Source organism: Sciurus vulgaris, assembly GCF_902686455.1.
Source record: "Sciurus vulgaris genome assembly, chromosome: 5".
NCBI lineage: Eukaryota > Metazoa > Chordata > Mammalia > Rodentia > Sciuridae > Sciurus > Sciurus vulgaris.
Window position 1 is genome coordinate 24,146,022 of NC_136465.1, and position 19,424 is coordinate 24,165,445.

A 19,424-nucleotide genomic window follows, 5' to 3' on the forward strand; every position below is an offset into this window, starting at 1 on the left:
TACCATGTCAGTGTACATAAGCACTTAATTCTTTGTTGTCAATCTTTTTATTTTACTGGAAGACCTCTTATTCCAGGTTATGAACATGGTCAACATTATCTGATCAAATATTACTGTTTCAATATTTTACAGTAAGGTGGTAATCAAATTTCTTAAAAATTATTAGCTTAAATACTTCTATAAAGAGAACTCTCCCCTCATAAACTGATTGGATTCTCTGAGGTACTGACTGTATGGCAAAGGGAGAGTTTGAAATAATGTGGTTCCTTAGGATCCTGAAAATTGGCCAATGAGATTTTTGTTTGTTGGTATTTATTTTCTGTATCTTCACGAACTCATGAATTTCATTTTATGTGTCTCATTATCACAGTTACTCTTTTCATTGAGGTCCATGTTCCACTTTTTTTTTTTTCTTTTAATCTTTTTTGTTTGTTTTTGGTTCTGGGAATTGAACCCTGGGTTGCTTAATCACTGATCCACATCCTCAGCCCTTTTTATTGTTTAAGACCGTCTTGCTGAGTTGCTCAGGGCCTCATCAGTTGATCGAGTTGGCTTTGAACTTGTGATCCTCCTGCCTCAGCCTCCCTGGTTGCTGGAATTACTGATCTGTGCCACCAAGCTTGGCCATGTTCCTCTTTTGACCAGTGGGAGTGTATTCATATTGGTGTCTGTGTTTTCTAACTTCGGTTTAGATGTGATGCATTCTACAAGATAATGTTAGTTTATGTTACACATTTCCAGCAGCAAACCTAAAGTCAGCCATTTCTCCAAGGAGCTCAGTCCCATTGAAGGCGGATGATACATAGAGGAGATCTCTAATCTGAGTTGGCCATTATTTCTAGCCTCCTAAGTTTATACTAGTCTTCTAATTTAAAATTATTACCACAGGGCTTAATCTCTATTTCTTAAATCCGTGTCTCATTTAAAGCAGGCTAAAAGTCTCAACATTACAAACATAATCATTTAATTTACCACATACACATGGAACACACCAGTTATGTAAAATATTCTCATGATTCCAAAGTTATATGTCCAAAATGGGTATAGTCAAAGAAGTCTAGTTTCTTTCTCTGTTCCTTCTACCTTATTGTCTTCCTCCCCTTATAAATAATGTTTTCCATTTTCAATTTTATGATTTATCCCTTTATTTAAAAAATACCAGTATATATACGTATCTCAGATGAACAGCGTACTTGTAGCCACCTTGCTTTTGTCCTTTATCTCACTGCTTCTGTCCCCTTTTTAACTGCTGAAGTACTTTTCATTACACAGATGTGTTACAGTTCATTCAGCTGTATTACATATTAATAAACAAATGATTTCCGTATTTTGTTAGAAGTAGTGATGAGGGTACACTCTTGCACCTATAGTATCTTTTTGTGTTTGGTATACGTTGTCAAGCAAATGTTTGTTAAGTGACTATGGTGGTGTGCAAGCAGTGGTACAAGAAGAATGTCTGACTCAGTCTGAAAATAATATTTTATTAGACATTTATTTTTATTGAGGAAAATCAACATAAAATTTAGTGATTATTTTAAAAAAATGACCTACCTCCTATTCTAAATGTAGTTAATATCTGTGTTGGATGCTTATAGATAGGAGTAAAATTGCCTCATTCAACTTAGAACTTTATTGTGTGTGTGTGTTGTACTGGGGATCAAATTCAGGACCTCAGATATGCTAAGCAAGTGCTCTACCACTGAGCTATACCCCCAGCCTTCCTTTGTCTTTTTTCATGGGGCCTTCTGGCTTCTAATTGGCCATAGGCTTGAAATAAACCAAGTCATTGAAGCCCTCCTATGGGATGGTTGAGCACTAACGTCCTAAGTGGAGAATATAAAACAACAACCCTTATAGGACAGAAGAGTTTTGCACTCTTAAGAGATAACTTTAGAAATACATTCTTACTGGGAGATCTGCCTTCTTGTGTTTTAGTAGAATGAGATTTGGATCAAATCTCTAACCTTCTTGTTCATCTCCTACCTGCCTATACTATGTTCAGTGAAAGACTCTTTTCTTTTGCCTTACACTAATGAAAGAGCCTCTATTCCCTACCAGTGGGATTGGAGCTTTCCACACCTGTATATTTACAGGCTTGTAGGTTTGGGGGATCTGTTTATCCATGTGCCTTTTCTGTGTTGTATTTATGGGCGTTTATTGTCACATACTAATATTATCTTTTAGACAGTTATAACTCAGTTAACTTCTAGTACCAGGGGAATGACAGACAAATGTCTTCCATTAATATAAAAGATGCCTATGTGTACCAAATATAAATTCAAAATTGAGTTTGATTCATCTTAAAATGATCTAAATTAGACTTTTATGTGGTTTGTTTTCCCATTGCACTTAAATCCTGAGGTTCTTATTAAAATGCTGGATAAATGCTTGTCATCCGCCTTACAGGTGTAATGACTATCTGACAGTGATTTTTTCCCCCAAACTCACCTTTCCCATTATTTAATTTAGAAGATACTGTTCTGATTATGATAACTGAGAAAAATTGCTAGATACTAGAATTCTATTTTCTATTCAGAGTTTGAAAAAATGAAGCATAAACATTTCTAATTTCAGATCAACAGCAAAAAGAAAGAATCAGCATGGGAAATGACAAAAAGTTTATATGATGCGTGGTCAGGATGGCTAGTAGTAACACTAACAGGATTGGCATCAGGTAAAGAAAATCTTTAAAAGATTAACAGAACTTTGAATACTTCTCCCCTCCTTACCTCAAAAAAATTTTTTCGGATACTATTGAATTTTTAAAAGCATGTGTTACTGTCTTTCAAAAGAATAGGAGGCAAGAGACTTCTGGGTCTTGTCTTGGCTCTGTCACTTAAAGGGTCTATCTAACTTGGTTGATCTTTCTGTGCTCAGTTTCCATCTCTGTAACATAAGTGGCTTGAACTAAATGATCAATAAGGTATCTCTTATTTTAATATCATAATTAATAATTATATTTATTGAGTGCTCTGTGTGTCATGCAGTGTTCTAAAAATGACATAATTACTGTGATTATAACCATGATACAGATCAAGAAACTGAAGCACAAGAGAAATTAAGGAAGTTGACTGAGGTCATACAGTCAGTAAGTGGCTTAGCCAAACTTCAGCAGTTTAGCTCAAGAGACTGACCTTTTAATTATCATGCTGTATAGAATGGCCACAAGGCCCCTAGGTGAGAGGTGTTAAGAAATAACGAGTATATGAAAAAAAATTAAAAACTTTTAATCACTTTCAGCTTCCATTATGAAAGATTGTGTCCAGAAAACATGAAAAATTAAAGTTGTTGTGGAGAACAGAGAGAAGTATTAACACTAATTGGCATGCACAAAAATTTAGTGGCCTCTGTGTGTGTGACCCATTGATCTTTTTATATGATAAGAATGACCAATATTTGACCACGAATTTGTGTATTTTGATATTCCGTCAGTAAAATAATCTCTCTATATGTGGTTTCTCTATTTTTTAAGAAAAAAATTATAAATCTGCCACAGTAATTCATGAATGAATTTCACTAATTATTTCTAATGTTAAGTTTTAATGAGGTTGACATTATTTGTTAATGAAGTTTTGGATTGAAACATGCTAGCTAATACATCTGACTTCAATAGCCAGATTTATGAACCTCCTGCCAAGCAGTTTTTTGTAATTATAATTAATTTGCATGATGCAATTGAATTTTATCGCAAAGAACAGCCGAAAGAATAGTATTATAGTTTTTTAAAAAGTAATATATGTGCATTTATAGATAAAATTTGAAAATCTTAAATTCATGGATAGTTCCTTAGTGAACCATTATTTACAGGAAATCTCCTGTTTTCCACTAAACTCTTAACTAGATAGATCTTGACTCCCAGAAATATGGATATGTTGATATGTTGTTTTGACCATCTCCAACATGTTTTTACAGGGGCATTGGCTGGATTGATAGACATTGCTGCTGATTGGATGACTGACCTGAAAGAGGGCATATGCCTTAGTGCATTGTGGTATAACCATGAACAGTGTTGTTGGGGATCTAATGAAACAACATTTGAAGAGAGAGATAAATGTCCACAGTGGAAAACATGGGCAGAACTAATCATAGGTCAAGCAGAGGTATGTTTTGCTTTGCTCAACATGAGTTAATCATTGATACAGTGAAGTTATAGAATTAATGATATATTGGATGATTGCAATGTGCATTCATCCAAAAGAAAAAATATGTAATAGAGTAGAATGGAAAATATAAGAATATATTACATCAGGAAAGAACTAAAGATTGCTTCTAGCAGCTTTTGTATTATTTAACAAGCCACCTGGAGTATGGTACTAATTATTTATTGTGAATTGGAGTATAAATGATACTAATTGCAATACAATCTGTGTAAAGTTACTTTGAAGTTATTAAAATGATTTGACACATTACATCACGAAGATTGGGAATTGCGAATTATGAAAATTAAATTTTTAAAAAAAAAATAAATAAAATAAGCCTTCTAAGTGGAGATAACTTGAGGAAATTCAGTGTTTTTTTTTTGTGTGTGGCATTACAGTATTTAAATTGTTATCTTACTACCTTTATGTTCTGTAATAAAGAGCATTGTGGAACTTAGCATATCATATATTAAATATATTCACATACAAATGTATTTTAACATTTTTGTTATAGTTGAACTTCAGAGCTATAAAGAATATTTTGGCTGGTAAGATGTGCATTGAATGCTGTTTCTTGCCTGACTTGATTGAATTCAGTTTAATGATGTTTAAGAGAATTGGAACAGAATGTAATCTTGAGTGACAGTTCAGTTTTGTCTCTACTAGCTATTTCCAAAAAAATTGTGGGTAGGCAGAAGTTAAAATATAACTGAAATATCTTGGTAACAAGACCTTAAAGATCAGGATTAATGGGATTAAGCCTCCTTAGTATATACAAGAATTAGTTTTTAAATTATGCCTAAATATTCTGTTCATATAAAGTTTGTATTATTGTGAAAATAAACCAGGAGACTTCTAAAAGTTTTACCCATCTTGGCATAGTAGCATGTGTCTGCATTCCCAGATGCTTAGGAAACTGAGGCAGGAGACTCATTTGAGCTCAGAAGTTCAAGGCCAGCTTGGGCAACATAGTGATACTGTTTCAAAAATTTAAAAAAAAAAAGTTTACTCAAGTTTCTTATGTGGCAAGCCATTTGCATTAGAGGTGCACTGTAAATTAAGTTCATACTCTTGAACTATTTTTGCTTTTTAGGGTCCCGGTTCTTACATCATGAACTACATAATGTACATCTTTTGGGCCTTGAGTTTTGCCTTCCTTGCAGTTTCCCTGGTCAAGGTATTTGCTCCATATGCCTGTGGCTCTGGAATTCCAGAGGTAAGCCATGTAACAATATCATTAGGTAGTAATTGTTATGATGCCTCTTGCTTTTAAGGAGAGCAATTTGGGGGATTTTTGATGTTGGTGTATTTATTATTATAAAGAAAATTTCAATAGTGTAATCTGATTGCAGATATTATTGAAGAACTTCTTTCCCATAATCATTTCCTCATTTACTATAGAGGTTGATGTTTTTTCCTTCTTCTCACCACTAATTTAGCACATGACTAAGCAAATTGTCAAGAAACTTAGTCAAACATCAAGAGACTGGAAAAATATTTTGTGATCTAAGGCTCTTTGATAAATGGTGTTTTTCGGTTATGACCTTGCGTCTAATATATTAATTTACTTTTTTTATAACTGTCTTTTCATTAAATTAAATAAGTTAACAATTCTTGAATTTGGCTGTTTTATACTTTGAGAAAACATTTGATCACAGTAGGTCAATAGTATAAATTTAGGAGTTCTATTTTTTTTTTTTTGCAGTCCTGGGAATTGAAGCCAGGACCTTGTACATGTAGGCAAAGGCTCTACCACTGAACTGCATCACCAGAGTTTTAACTTTCATCAACTATAATTGAAAGGAGAATTAGACTTAGGCTTGAACTCATTTCTTTCCCTTTTTAATTTTTCTGCATCAGCTTTTCTTAATGTATTTTTTAAGCTAAATTATAGTGATTTTTAAAGGATAATTAAGAATATCTTTAATAAGAAACAGCATCATGTAGTTGTTAAAAGTTATCATTACTCCTTGTACACAGTAAAGAACATTCCACAAAATCGAATTACTCTGAGAAAGCGTAATGTCTTTATTTCTGACAGAAAGTCTGAAATGTATCTAAATATGCTGTGATTATTTCTACATCAGAGATATTCAGATTTGCTATTTTTTTGTTTCTGTAGTTATAACCCTTGTACTTAAGATCTGTATTTACTTTAACATAGCTTGTAATTTTTATTTTTTTCATGAGGTACGGTTATCTTTTAACCTTGCTTGAGTAGAGAATTAGAATATAATATAGGTTTATCATATACATAATACAGTTTTTGAAAAATTAATTGTAGATTATTGTGTAGTTGACCAAATGGTTTCCAAGATTTTGTAAGATAAGAATATTTTTATATTAGTTATATTCTCCTGTTTTTTAAAGGAAATTAAGCTGCCTTAACTTTTTTTTTTTTTTTTTAATAGATTAAGACAATTTTGAGTGGATTCATCATTAGAGGTTACTTGGGAAAATGGACTTTAATGATTAAAACCATCACTTTAGTACTGGCTGTGGCATCAGGTTTGAGTTTAGGAAAAGAAGGTCCTCTGGTACATGTGGCCTGTTGCTGTGGAAATATCTTTTCCTACCTCTTTCCAAAGTATAGCACAAATGAAGCTAAAAAACGGGAGGTAAGTGTTTTCTGTGATTATTTGACAGAAAAATATCTGTTTTGTAGACTTGATATCAGTTGGGAATTAACTAAAGATCATATTTTACTGTGTTTGGATAAATTCTGTTTTTTAGATTAAATTTTTTTATTTGAGATTAGTTTGTGCTTCTTTTCGATTTTCTGAATATCTAGCATCTTTTTAGAATTCATTCTGTTGCTGTTCAGTCACTCCTGTGTTTTAGAATGCTTTAGATAGACTAGCTGGTGTTCATTGGGTTTCAGTTGAATTACACAAAAATCTTGCTTAGTTGTTTTCACTCTGCCTAACGCTATGGAAGTGTTTCCAAACATAACATTGTTTTAACTCTTATTTCACAACATTGATTTATTAGGGTTGGGAAAGCTCAATTGCTGTGTTTTCTTCTTGGAGGCAGTCAGTGTCTAATGCCATTGGAAGTGGTGTGTAATATGTAGAAAACTTTCTAACCTGCTGGGGAAGTTCTGAAGACCTTGAGGACTTCCCGGTTTAAATTAGAAATTCATTTTATTTATTTATTTGAATGGGGGCTCAGATCATTTTTGTGAGGGCATTAGAGGTAAGGAGTAAGTACTGAAGAAGCACTGAAAAGGGCAATGAAAGCTGATGTCCTCTGCAGGGCCAGATTTTGCTTTTGCCAAAAAGCCAGAAATTCACTTAAAGGGGATGTGGGAAGTTTTTTTATATTCGGCTGTTTTAAGGCATATTCCTTGCCATTTCTTTGGAAGCGCATTCCTTTGCCATTTCTTTAGAAGCGCATGAGCTCTTCCAGTGGGCTTTCAACTATAGACTTTCCCACAAGTTTTTTGTTATGGGTATTTTCTGGAAGAAAAGTGGGCTCCTGAGACTTTGCCTTGCTTCCAAATCCAAATCCACAGTTCTAGGTGGGACAGAGATCTTTTTTTTTTTGGTGCTGGGGATTGAACCCAGGGCCTGCACTCTACTGACTGAACTATCTCCCCAGCCCGGGACAGAGATCTTAAGAGTTGTTTTGTTGTTGTTGTTCTTTCCTTAGCTTTTATTTATTTGCACATTTTAATATACAGATTCATGGATTTCACTATGACGTTTCCATGCCTTCATATATTGTACATTGATCATGTCCACCCTCCCTTACACGCTGTCCTGCCTTCCTCCCAAATTTCCTTTCCAGTCCCCTGTAATAATTCAGTCCCCTGTAATAATTCAATTAGAGTCCTTAAGGTATGATTTTTTTTTTTTTTACACGTCATCAAATACTGAAAACTCAGGTGTCTCTGACTTTACCACAGGCCTTTTCATCCTGCTGAGTTTTTAAAAAAAATTATTTTTTGGTGGTGCTAGAAATTCTCAAACCCAGGACATTGTACATGCTAGGCAAGTGCTATACCACTGAGCTATACCACCAGCCTCATCCATGTCTATGTAGTATAACAAAAGTAGAATACTTTATCAGGCTATTTAGTTCTATAATTGAGATAATTTTAGTACTTTCTAATATCAGCATTAAAATATTCTTGCATTAATAGTAGATATTCCAAAAATGGAACACTTATAAGCATAGTATTTCATCTCTAAATAATGATTGTGACTTATTGAATAATATATAGCAAGTGTATACTTCACTATATAACAAAAATTGCTAACATTATTGATTACTTACTGTATGTATATATGACACTGTAGCAAATAATTTACTTGCATTTTAAAATTTATTCCACAGTAATCCTAGTAACGTGGCACTGTTTTCCTATCTATAGATCAGGAAACTAGGGCCTAACATAGCCAATTGACTTATTCAAGACCACATAGTGGCAGAATGTGGATTAAATTCATTTTTCTCTGATTTTGAAGATTGTGCTCTTAATTATTGTGCTACCTCTATCACTGTGTGGGTATATGTTTGTGTGTGTTAAAAACAAAACAAAACCCAAACTATATTATAGCATGTAAACCTAGGAACTAAGATGGAGCTGTAGCATTTGTCTCCCCAATTTAATATCCTTACTTTCTGTTGTGGGTTGACACACACTTTTTTTGGTAAGATTTTTAGTCATTATAAGTTCAAAAAATGTAGTTTATTGGAATATAGTATTTGAATTTAATTCACCTACATTTTAATGTCAACACTGGGGTTATTAGTTAATATTTATGATACCATTCTATTACCTTTATGTATACATAGTAAGAATTCTCTTATTAGTTACAAGAATTAATGTGTTGTCTACAGTCCTATTAGTGGAAAAAAATTGGAAGCTGAATTTGCTCTCTTTCTTCTCCCAAGTAAGCAAATTCTACATTCTAAAGTTAAATACAATGTAATTAAAGCAAATATTTGTTTATTTGTAATTTGTCAAACTTACATAAAGTGCTTACAGAATGCCAGGTGCTAGTCTGTATACTTTATTCAGTTAATCCTTATGAGTTATGTAATGTTATCATATTCTCATTTTAGAGAAGAGAAAACTGAGGTAGATAGATGGAGGTTAAGTTACTTATCCATGGTCATGTAGCCAGTAAATAGCATCACACACAAGAATTTTTTAGCCTAGAAGCATGACTGGAGTTTGTGCTCTCGACCAATTACAACTTAATTTTTATTTCTAATTTCTCTTCCAACATTAGTTATTTGGGGAAATGTTTCATTTTCTGGATTACAGTAATGAAAGAAATAAAGACTCCTAGAAGAATAATTACAAGTAAATGCCCCAAGAAATTATATTTGCAATTGTTCTTTTACATGATCAGTTGATGAACCAGGGAGTGATCAGTTGATGGACCAGTTAGTTGGACTGGGGTTCCAGAAGAATGTGTGTAGATTGTTCTCTTCCTTTAACTTTATACTGGGGGTTCTGGTTAGAGAGACTGTAACTATAATAAAGCTGTTTGTGCTTTCAGAATGAGACTATCTACATGGAGGTTAGCAGGATGTTCAGGAGACTTAGGGTAGTAAAAACATAGGGAAGCTCTTTAATAGGTTTGACGTTTTCTTGCTATCTTGCCAGGATTTAGAATAGAGTAATTATTCGTGATGAAGCAGTTAACTCTTAAATCTGGAGCTATTATATCCTATTTAAAAGTCAAGAAAGACCTCCCCATTCCATTTATTGCTCTTTCCTCTTGTCTGCACGAAGCATATGTATTGAAAGTTGTCTGTATTCATTGCCTTCTCTTTCTTAAACAACATATTCACATTAGTATTTCTGGCACAAATGTTTTTGACTGAGTAGTGAATATGTGAATGAACTTTTAAAGCAGAAGAGGAAAAAAAAAACTTTTTAGAAGAAATGAATACTTGCCCTTTGGGGGAGGAGGACATTTGAGTTAAATGCAAAAGAGGGAAATTCAGGTAATAGGAGTTTTTATTTGGCATATTCAAATTTATAAGAAAATAAGCAATAAGCCACATCCTCTTTCTAGGTGCTATCAGCTGCCTCAGCTGCAGGTGTTTCTGTAGCTTTTGGTGCACCGATTGGAGGAGTTCTTTTTAGCCTGGAAGAGGTAGGTACAAAAATACAACCATTAAAATTATATGTAATTACCATTGCAAATATATCTTAGCACACATTTCAAATCAAAACAGTTTCTTATTGGTGAATTATATGTAATAAATAGTGGGACTTGTTACATATTTGGACATGTACACAAAAAAGCGATATAATTTCATCAGTTTTGTTCCCTAGCAACTCCCATTTCCCTCTCATCCTCCCTGCCCCTGTCCCAACATTTCAGTTTTATAGCTGACATAATAGGTAAAGAGTGTGTTTTTAAGTTTTCAGATTTATTTTTAGAAAGTTTTCACTAGTTCTTACATTAAAAGTAATATGCTATACATGTTCCATGCCTATAGAAAAGCATCTTGTCTATAACTCATTTATAAATTAGTAATTATTTAAAACTGAACTTTGTTGACATAATTAAATGCAAGAAAATGTAAATTTGACTTAATAGAAGTCATTTAAAATAACCTATCCTTGGCTGAAGTGTAATCCATATTTTTATTTTATAATTTTAAGTCAGTTCCTAAATTAACTTTTAAGTTTTTCTTATATGATTATTTCTTAAACAGTTACTAATGTTTAAGGAAATAATTTTTAGTTGCTTCAGTGGAATATTTATATATATATTTATATACACACATATTATTATTTTAAAACTTTCCTTTTACAAAATGTGACTAGGAGTGTATTTAAATTTTTTTCTTCTAGTGTGTGTTCTTTTTTTAATGTAGAAGAGTCAAATCAAGTACATCCTTATGAGCTATTGATGGTACATTACTCTTAACTACCATGATTAAATTGAATGTGTCATTTGTTTTAAAAATTAAACAATGCTACATATTCTAAATAATTATTAGACATTTATCATCAGTTATTTTAAATGATGTAATAATTTGGTAGCCAAAGAGAAAACATTTTCATTAGCATAAAACATGTAAACTCTAGCTGCAACAGAATTTAGTTAGCTGCATTAAAACTTAGAGATACTTCCCATTCAAATTATAAAATATCAGAAGCATCTTTTAAGATGATAACATTAATTTTTCTTTTCCTCTTTTTTTTTTTTTTTTAGGTTAGCTATTATTTTCCTCTCAAAACTTTATGGAGATCATTTTTTGCTGCCTTAGTGGCTGCATTTGTTTTGAGATCCATCAATCCATTTGGTAACAGCCGTCTGGTCCTTTTTTATGTGGAGTATCATACACCATGGTACCTTTTTGAACTGTTTCCTTTTATTCTCCTAGGCGTATTTGGAGGGCTGTGGGGAGCTTTTTTTATTAGGGCAAATATTGCCTGGTGTCGTCGACGCAAATCCACCAAATTTGGAAAGTACCCTGTTCTAGAAGTCATTATTGTTGCAGCCATTACTGCAGTGATAGCCTTCCCCAATCCATACACAAGGCTCAACACCAGTGAGCTGATTAAGGAGCTTTTTACAGACTGTGGCCCCTTGGAATCCTCTTCTCTTTGTGACTACAGAAATGACATGAATGCCAGTAAAATTGTTGATGATATTCCTGATCGTCCAGCAGGCATTGGAGTCTATTCAGCTATATGGCAGTTATGCTTAGCACTCATATTTAAAATCATAATGACAGTATTCACTTTTGGCATAAAGGTAAGTGCTAATATGAGGTGAGGGGATCTTGGCATGTTCAAAACTTGTATATGGAATGAGAAATGAAATTTGTATATAAAGGTTATTGCTTCATAAATGAAGGCTGAAAAAGCACATCTTTTGGGTTTAGTTTTAAAGAGGGAAAAAAATAATTCCTTAGGATAAATTATTAAGCCTGTTATTTGTTACGGTGTAGCAAATTACCCCAAAACTTGGCATCTTAAGATAACTACCTATTTTATTCTTGAGTTGGGAAGAGCTCAGTTGGGCATTTTTGTGCTTGTGGGCTCTTCTACAGTTGTTTTCTGATGGACTTTTATACAAGTGTTATCAGACGTGACTAGGAATGATCATCTCAGATTTCATTCATATGTCTGGCACCTGGGCTGAGAAGATTCAGACAACTGGTACTGGAACATCTAGTCTCCTGGGACATACACGTCTTGCTTTCTCTCTATGGTTTTTACAGCATAGTATAGTTGAATTTCATATGTGATAGCTCAGTGTTCCAAAAGCAAGTGTTCCAAGAAAGCTCTGTAAACCAGCCAAAGAAGTCACACTAAGGTAGTGACAGAAAACCACCCAGATTCAGGAGGAAAGACAAGTACTTAGTAGGGGGAGTGTCATTATTCCTGATCATGTTTTAAAACCACTTGTATTAGTATCCTATGGTTGCTGTAATAAATTTCAACAAGCATGGCTTTAAAACTACACAATTTTTTTTTTTATTTTACACTTGTGAGGTCAGATGTCTGAAAGGGTTTCACTGGGCTAAAATCAAGGTGTTCACAGGGCATTCTGGAGGCTATAGGAGTCTGAGTTTTGCCTTTTCCAGCTTTTAGAGGCTGTGCACATTACTTGGCTCATGTCCCCTTCTTTCATCTTCAAAACCAGTTGGTCAAGTCTTTCTCTGGTCCCGTCAATCTGACATTAGCTTCTCTCTTCCACATTTAACAAAACCCTAGTGATTACTTTTGACTCAGGCAAACAATCCAGATAATTGTCTGTGTTAGGATCCACTGATTAGCAATCTTAATTGTCTAACTTTAATGTCTCCTTGCCATGTAACATAACATTCACAGGTTCTGGGAATTAGGATTGGGACATCTCTGGGGAGTCCTCATTCTGCCTGTCATAGCGCTATAGGGTATTATTTTGAAAGACACTTCAGAATTGAATTACTGGGTCTGTGAGTACTATGCCTTTTTATATCAAGGACTTAAAACAGTTAGGCCTAAGGCTGTGGAATGTTGTTTCTCTTGGACTTAACAAAAGAGAGCATAACTTATTCATTGATTAGTGATCTGTCAGTAAATATAGTTAGCTAGCTAGCTTGCTTTGTCTTTCAGACCCAGGGGCACTTTTCACTGAGCTATATCCCCAGCCATTTTTATTTTTTTGAGACAAAGTTTCATTAAGTTGTGAGGATGACTTCAAACTTAGGATCTTGGTCCTCAGCCTCCTAAGTCACTGGAATTACCACATGTGCCATAAATATAACTTTCTTATGATTGCCAGTGATTATATATGGGGAAGCAGATGTTGGCTTGTCCTTTTTCTTTAAATTGTCAGAATTTACATAATAGTATTTACTAGTGATAGTATGCTTTCACAGATGTAAATTATGTAGAATAGCAGCTTTATTTCTATGAAATTATAGTTGTTGTAATTTTTGAAGATCTCTATTTCTGTTGTCCCTGTTTAGTCCAATGAGTATCAAGAGTTACATAACAGAAAAGCTTTAAAGTTTTACTTTTTTCTTAGTAAGTCAAGTTAAAGGAGCTGTTAAAGCTCCTTTTACTACAATAAGCTGTTTTCCATAAATTCCAACTTCATCAGCCACTAGAGTTAACTGGAAGTTAAGGAAGCTGGAGGCAGTTAGCAGTTAAGACCCACTTTACATTCGCTTCAGCTGAAGGAGTGTAACCATTAGGAGATTTTAAAAGGCACTTTGATCTGTTCTGTTGTGTGACCCTCATGCTCTCCATCTTGTCATTGTTTTGTGCTCAGCTTGTTTCATATTCATAACAGCTTAGAGCAATTAACCTTTCAGTGGTCTTTAAATAATCTTAAGATATTTATTATTTGTTATCCTTTTTAAATTTAGTCAGTAAATATTTTTGAGTAAATATGTGTGTGTGTGTGTGTGTGTGTGTGTGTGTGTGTGTATACACACACATGTATCAGAGTCTCCCAATATGTATATTCCACTCAAAATATTGGGAGATTCTGATAAGATTGTCCACTTTGTATCATACCTTAAGAGGAATAGCATCTGTTTGTCATTTGTACATATGTAGAAAGGACTTTATCTTGGAGGAAAGTATAATGCTTCAAACTGAATACTTATTGTCCTTTTTGCTTTCATTTCATGTGGACTAATGAAATTTTGTTTGGGGCTAGCATTAGGAAATCCCTTAGATAAAAGTATTTAATACTTGAGTTATTTTCTCTTTAGCCTAGAGAATGTGGCTTGTTACTGTAACTGAATTCATAGAATTGTTAAAGTATTGTTAAACAAGATTTTGCTATATTGTATTTGTACTAAAATTTTGCTTTATCATTAAAATGTGAAAAGAATCAAAAATGTTAGAAACAAAACCTCAGAATGTAGGTTTGAGCATGTAATAAGAGGATCTCTGCCTCATCAAGAGTTCTGTTTTTGTTTTAGGTTCCCTCAGGCTTATTCATCCCCAGCATGGCCATTGGAGCGATAGCTGGAAGGATTGTGGGGATCGCAGTGGAACAGCTTGCCTACTATCACCACGATTGGTTCATCTTTAAGGAGTGGTGTGAGGTTGGGGCTGATTGCATTACACCTGGTCTTTATGCCATGGTTGGTGCTGCTGCATGCTTAGGTAATACATCTCTGCTTGCCTGTGTTTGGATGTTTGCAAGTCTGAGAGAGAAAAGAGCCAGTAGTGTAGTGTGCTCACACTTAATTAATTGATGTGTGAGTTGGTGGGAAACAGAGGGTGTAGTATAGAGGGAGGGAATATTTCAACAAAAGAAACAGTAATGCTTTTATGGTACCATATAGTACTGGTTTTCATGTTACCTGTGTGAGAACATTTGTCATTGCAGAAATATGATAGTAATTAGCATATTTGTTATATCACATAATGCTGTGATATAACAGAAATCATCTCACTACAAGCCATAGGCTTAATTCAAATCCTGTCCAAGGAGATTTTTGTTTTTCTCATTACTAAGGCTCTTGGCTTCCCTCTAACAATTATAGCATTGTTCCTAAGATTAGCATTCTAACAAAATTTCAGAAGTTTTATTTTAAGCTCTGTAAGTAATTTATTGTTAACCTTAGTAAAACATTGGTTTATTAGCCCACCACCATCTAAGGTGCATTTATAGTAAAAGAAAAAAAGATAACTTTGAATTTTAATGAAAATAAAAACAAACTGTCTTCATTGAATACTTGAGACTGTTTTCTTCTTTGGCATGAAAAAATAGGTTATTTTTATATTTAAAATGTAGTTAAACTGATTATAATATTTAATGTTTTTTAAAATTTTTGCTTAATGAGTTAAAATTATATAATTTTGATTCTCAAAAATGTAATATCAGATGAAAATGAAGGACAGAATAATTTTCATTAAAGTAGCAAGTATTTATTAAGCCTCCATTTTCTTTTTAGCACTGTGCTAGGTACAGTGAGTGATACAAAAGGAAGTATAAAACATGGGCCCAGCCTCAACTACAATCAAGTTGGGGAAGAGAAGACTAACACTGAGAAAAGAAGAGTGAGCAATGATAATTGTTATATGCAGTGCTAAAGGAGAATAAATATTGTAGGAATCTAGAGGAACAAAGACCTGAAGTAGTTCAGGAAGGATAGAACCTGAGCTGTATTTTATTATTATTATTTTTAAAGTCAATACATTTTTGTTTGAGGAATTTCACATGTTGTGATTCCTTCCATTACCCATCCAGGTCACTTTCATTCTTCTTGAGTCAAGAGTTATCTCCACGGTAGCTCTTTAAAAAACAAAACAAAACAAAAACCACTGGTGCTCTGTCCACAGTTGTAATAATATCAGGCCACAATCCTTTTATATGGGCTGCTTGTCTCCACTTGAATTATGGACATATGATAACAACTTCAAAATTTCCTTCCTCGAATCTTTGTGATTTAATTTCTTCAAGCAATTTACTTTAGGATCATTTTTAGAGTAGCCAGACCTGCCTGGTTCTCAATTATTGATATTATCGCTAAGCCTAAATGTGGTCAAATTATATTTGGTATAGATCTGTGGGATATACCAATACCTAAGGTAAAAAGTTTATTATTACATTTTTCAGGCTTTTAGTAAGTATCTTTTAGTTCTTTCTCATAGAACTAATGAATAGTTCTGTGAGTAAACAAAAACCATAGTTACTCTATCAGGTATTAATAGTGATACATGGCTGTAGGAAAGGCCCCATCAGGATGAATCTTCACTTGAGCTTTATTTTAAAAGATCAGTAAAATTTTTTATAAAAGAGAATTTTTTTGAAGATCATAATGTAAAGACAAAGGACTTGGGGTGGGAATAGTTTTAGTATGTTTATGGGGCTTTGAAGAAACTAAATATATTTGAGTACTTTTTTTTCCTTGGGGGAGGGTACCAGGGATTGAACTCTGGGGCACTCGGCCACTGAGCCACATCCCCAGCCCTATTTTTCTATTTTATTTAGAGACAGGGTCTCACTGAGTTGCTTGGTGCCTCTATGTTGCTGAGGCTGGCTTCAAACTCACGATCCTCCTTCCTCAGCCTCCTGAGCCACTGGGATTAGAGGTGTGTGCCACCATGCCCCTCTGAGTACATTTTTGATACTTCTGGGGAAACAAAGGTGGATTGTGAGAAGGAACATATTATAAAAAGACGAGGACCCAGATTTATGTCAGGATGAATTTGTATCTGGAATTGGTTAGATTTGTGGCAGAACTCTGGCTTTGCCATTTTCAACTTGAGTAAGTTTCTTCTTTGATTTTTAATTTTCTCATCTATAAAATGGAAATAATAGCTGTTTATCTCCTATGATTATTTTGAGGATTATATGAAATTAAATGAACGCAAATGTGAGACCTTGGGTTTAATCCCAGCATCAAAACAAAACAAAGAAAAACATGTAACGTAATTAGAATGGTGCGTGATAAGTTAAATGCTTAGTTAAAAAAACAACAACAACAACAAAAAACCCTTGTAAACTGTGTAGGACATGCCTGGTACAGAGCAGATACATACAGATACATAATATATAGAAGGTTCTTTCTTCCTTCTATTTGTAGGGTAAAAAAGAAAAGAAGAGGAGGAGAAGGAGTTTAAATTTAGTACAGTGTGACTCGGTTAGTCCCACGTAGGTTTTTGAGCAAAGAAACAATTGTATAAAGTAGTACTTAGGAAAGACTATCTTGGGAACGTGGTTTATACAGTGGATTGAAGGTAATGGGGCTTGAAGTAAAGGAAGTAACATAAAGTCATTAAAATTAAGGAGCAAAGTCTTGAGGGTCTAGGCTAGGCTGGTAACAGTGACAATACTAAAAAAGAAACCAATAAATGGATATTTCATAGGTGAAATTAGGACTGGGTGGCAGTCTAGATATTGAAATAAAGGGACAAGCCAAGAATGACTACTTAGGTTGCTAAGAAGAATGTGGTGCCAGGAATTGGGGTGAGGAAGTTTAAATGAGGATATTTGAGGAAGAAGAGGAGTTTGGTATTATGTGTGTAGTGTTTTCTGTGACAGTGGGTCATCCAGAGCCTTCACAGTTGAAAAACAAGACAAACAGTAAGATATGGTATGCAGAATTTGAAATATGTGGAACAAAGGCACAGTAAATAGAAAGATGTGGGTTAGGGAAGCATCAACATCAGGATGATAGTGAAGAATGGTGATTTGAGTAAATGAATAGGTGATTTCCTACAGGGGGCATATTTGTGAATACAGATCCCAAGGCATCAAAATATTTTACTAATTTTGAAAAAATTTAGAGGAGAGAAATTTATTAAAAATTGATATTCTACCCATAAAGGAGCTTAATCTGTAGTTGGTAACAAATAAGGAAACTGTGATGTGTTTCACCGAATTCTTTTAAAAATTAAATGTAGGGAGTGGGGAGATAGCTCAGTTGGTAGATTGCTTGCCTTGCAAGCACAAGGCCCCGGGTTCAATCCCCAGCACTGCAAAAAAAAAAAAAAAAAAAAAAAAAAAAAATTAATGTTAATTGTAAATGGTCCTAAGGGTGAACTTGTGTTTTTGCTACAGCAGTAGACCAAAGTGGCAACATTGTTTTAGTCGGTCATCTGCGATTTTTTTATATATATATTAGGTGAACAGGTTTTAAAATGTAATTTGAATAGGCTTCTGTGTTATAAACAAAGATTGTTTTTTCTCTACATCTTATTAAAAGTAGTGATTATTTTCCTAAGAGAGTAGTAGTTTTTGATGATGATGCTTTTCATTAAGTTCTAGCTACAATTTTGTGTCCACTATCTAGTGCAAAATTCTAGTCACATGCAATGGTGAGGATCCTGTCTTTTCTGAACAGTGGTACTCATTTTTTTCAGGTGGTGTCACAAGGATGACTGTCTCCCTGGTGGTTATTGTTTTTGAGCTTACTGGAGGCTTGGAATATATTGTTCCCCTTATGGCTGCAGTTATGACCAGTAAATGGGTTGGAGATGCCTTTGGTAGAGAAGGCATTTATGAAGCTCACATCCGATTAAACGGATACCCTTTCTTGGATGCGAAAGAAGAATTCACTCATACCACCCTGGCTGCGGATGTCATGAGACCTCGAAGGAATGATCCTCCTCTAGCTGTCCTCACACAGGATAATATGACAGTGGACGATATAGAAAATATGATTAATGAAACTAGCTACAATGGCTTTCCTGTCATAATGTCAAAAGAATCTCAGAGATTAGTGGGATTTGCCCTCAGAAGAGACTTGACAATTGCAATAGGTACCCTTTTATGAAATACATGTGTCTGTCTGTCTGTGTATGCAATAGATTTGAAGAAAGGAAAGCACTAAAGTTTAATTGGTTGGGCTTGCAATGGGTAAAGGGTATAAATTTATATCCCTTAAAGTCTCATGTTCTGCAGGAAATGAATTTATGCCTTAATGGATTGTATTTCTGCTAAATATGGTTTTATCTTTCAATTTAAATGAAAGGATATAGTTTTGCAATATTGATGAGGCCAGTAAGACTTTAAATCTTTTTTTTTTTTTTTTGAGTACTGGGGATTGAACTCAGGGACAGTTGACCACTGAGCCACTTCCCCAGCCCTGTTTTGTATTTTATTTAGAGACAGGGTCTCACTGAGTTTCTTAGTGCCACGCTTTTGCTGAGACTGACTTTGAACTCTCAATCTTCCTGCCTCAGCTTCCCAAGCTGCTGGGATTACAGATATGCTCCTGGCTAAGACTTTTGATCTTTTCAACACCATCTAAACCCTATTCCCCCTGACACCCAAAAGTGATAAAGACTGGAAACCCTAAGCTATTGCTTTGCTATACCCCAGTTGCTTATTTAGTATCCTGACCTGG

General features: G+C 34.2%; 1 protein-coding gene across 5 annotated transcripts in view; it reads left to right on the forward strand.

Moving 5' to 3' along the window:
- Positions 1 to 19,424, forward strand: part of CLCN3 (chloride voltage-gated channel 3) — an 84,314-nt gene that overhangs the window by 53,468 nt on the left and 11,422 nt on the right. For all 5 annotated transcript variants that reach the window (XM_079140594.1, XM_079140597.1, XM_079140596.1 and 2 more), the window contains 8 exons: positions 2,575 to 2,674; positions 3,913 to 4,100; positions 5,233 to 5,355; positions 6,551 to 6,757; positions 10,175 to 10,255; positions 11,327 to 11,872; positions 14,544 to 14,730; positions 18,439 to 18,837. In XM_079140594.1, the coding sequence (XP_078996720.1) occupies positions 2,575 to 2,674; positions 3,913 to 4,100; positions 5,233 to 5,355; positions 6,551 to 6,757; positions 10,175 to 10,255; positions 11,327 to 11,872; positions 14,544 to 14,730; positions 18,439 to 18,837 (1,831 nt within the window). The remainder of the gene's footprint in view (positions 1 to 2,574; positions 2,675 to 3,912; positions 4,101 to 5,232; positions 5,356 to 6,550; positions 6,758 to 10,174; positions 10,256 to 11,326; positions 11,873 to 14,543; positions 14,731 to 18,438; positions 18,838 to 19,424) is intronic.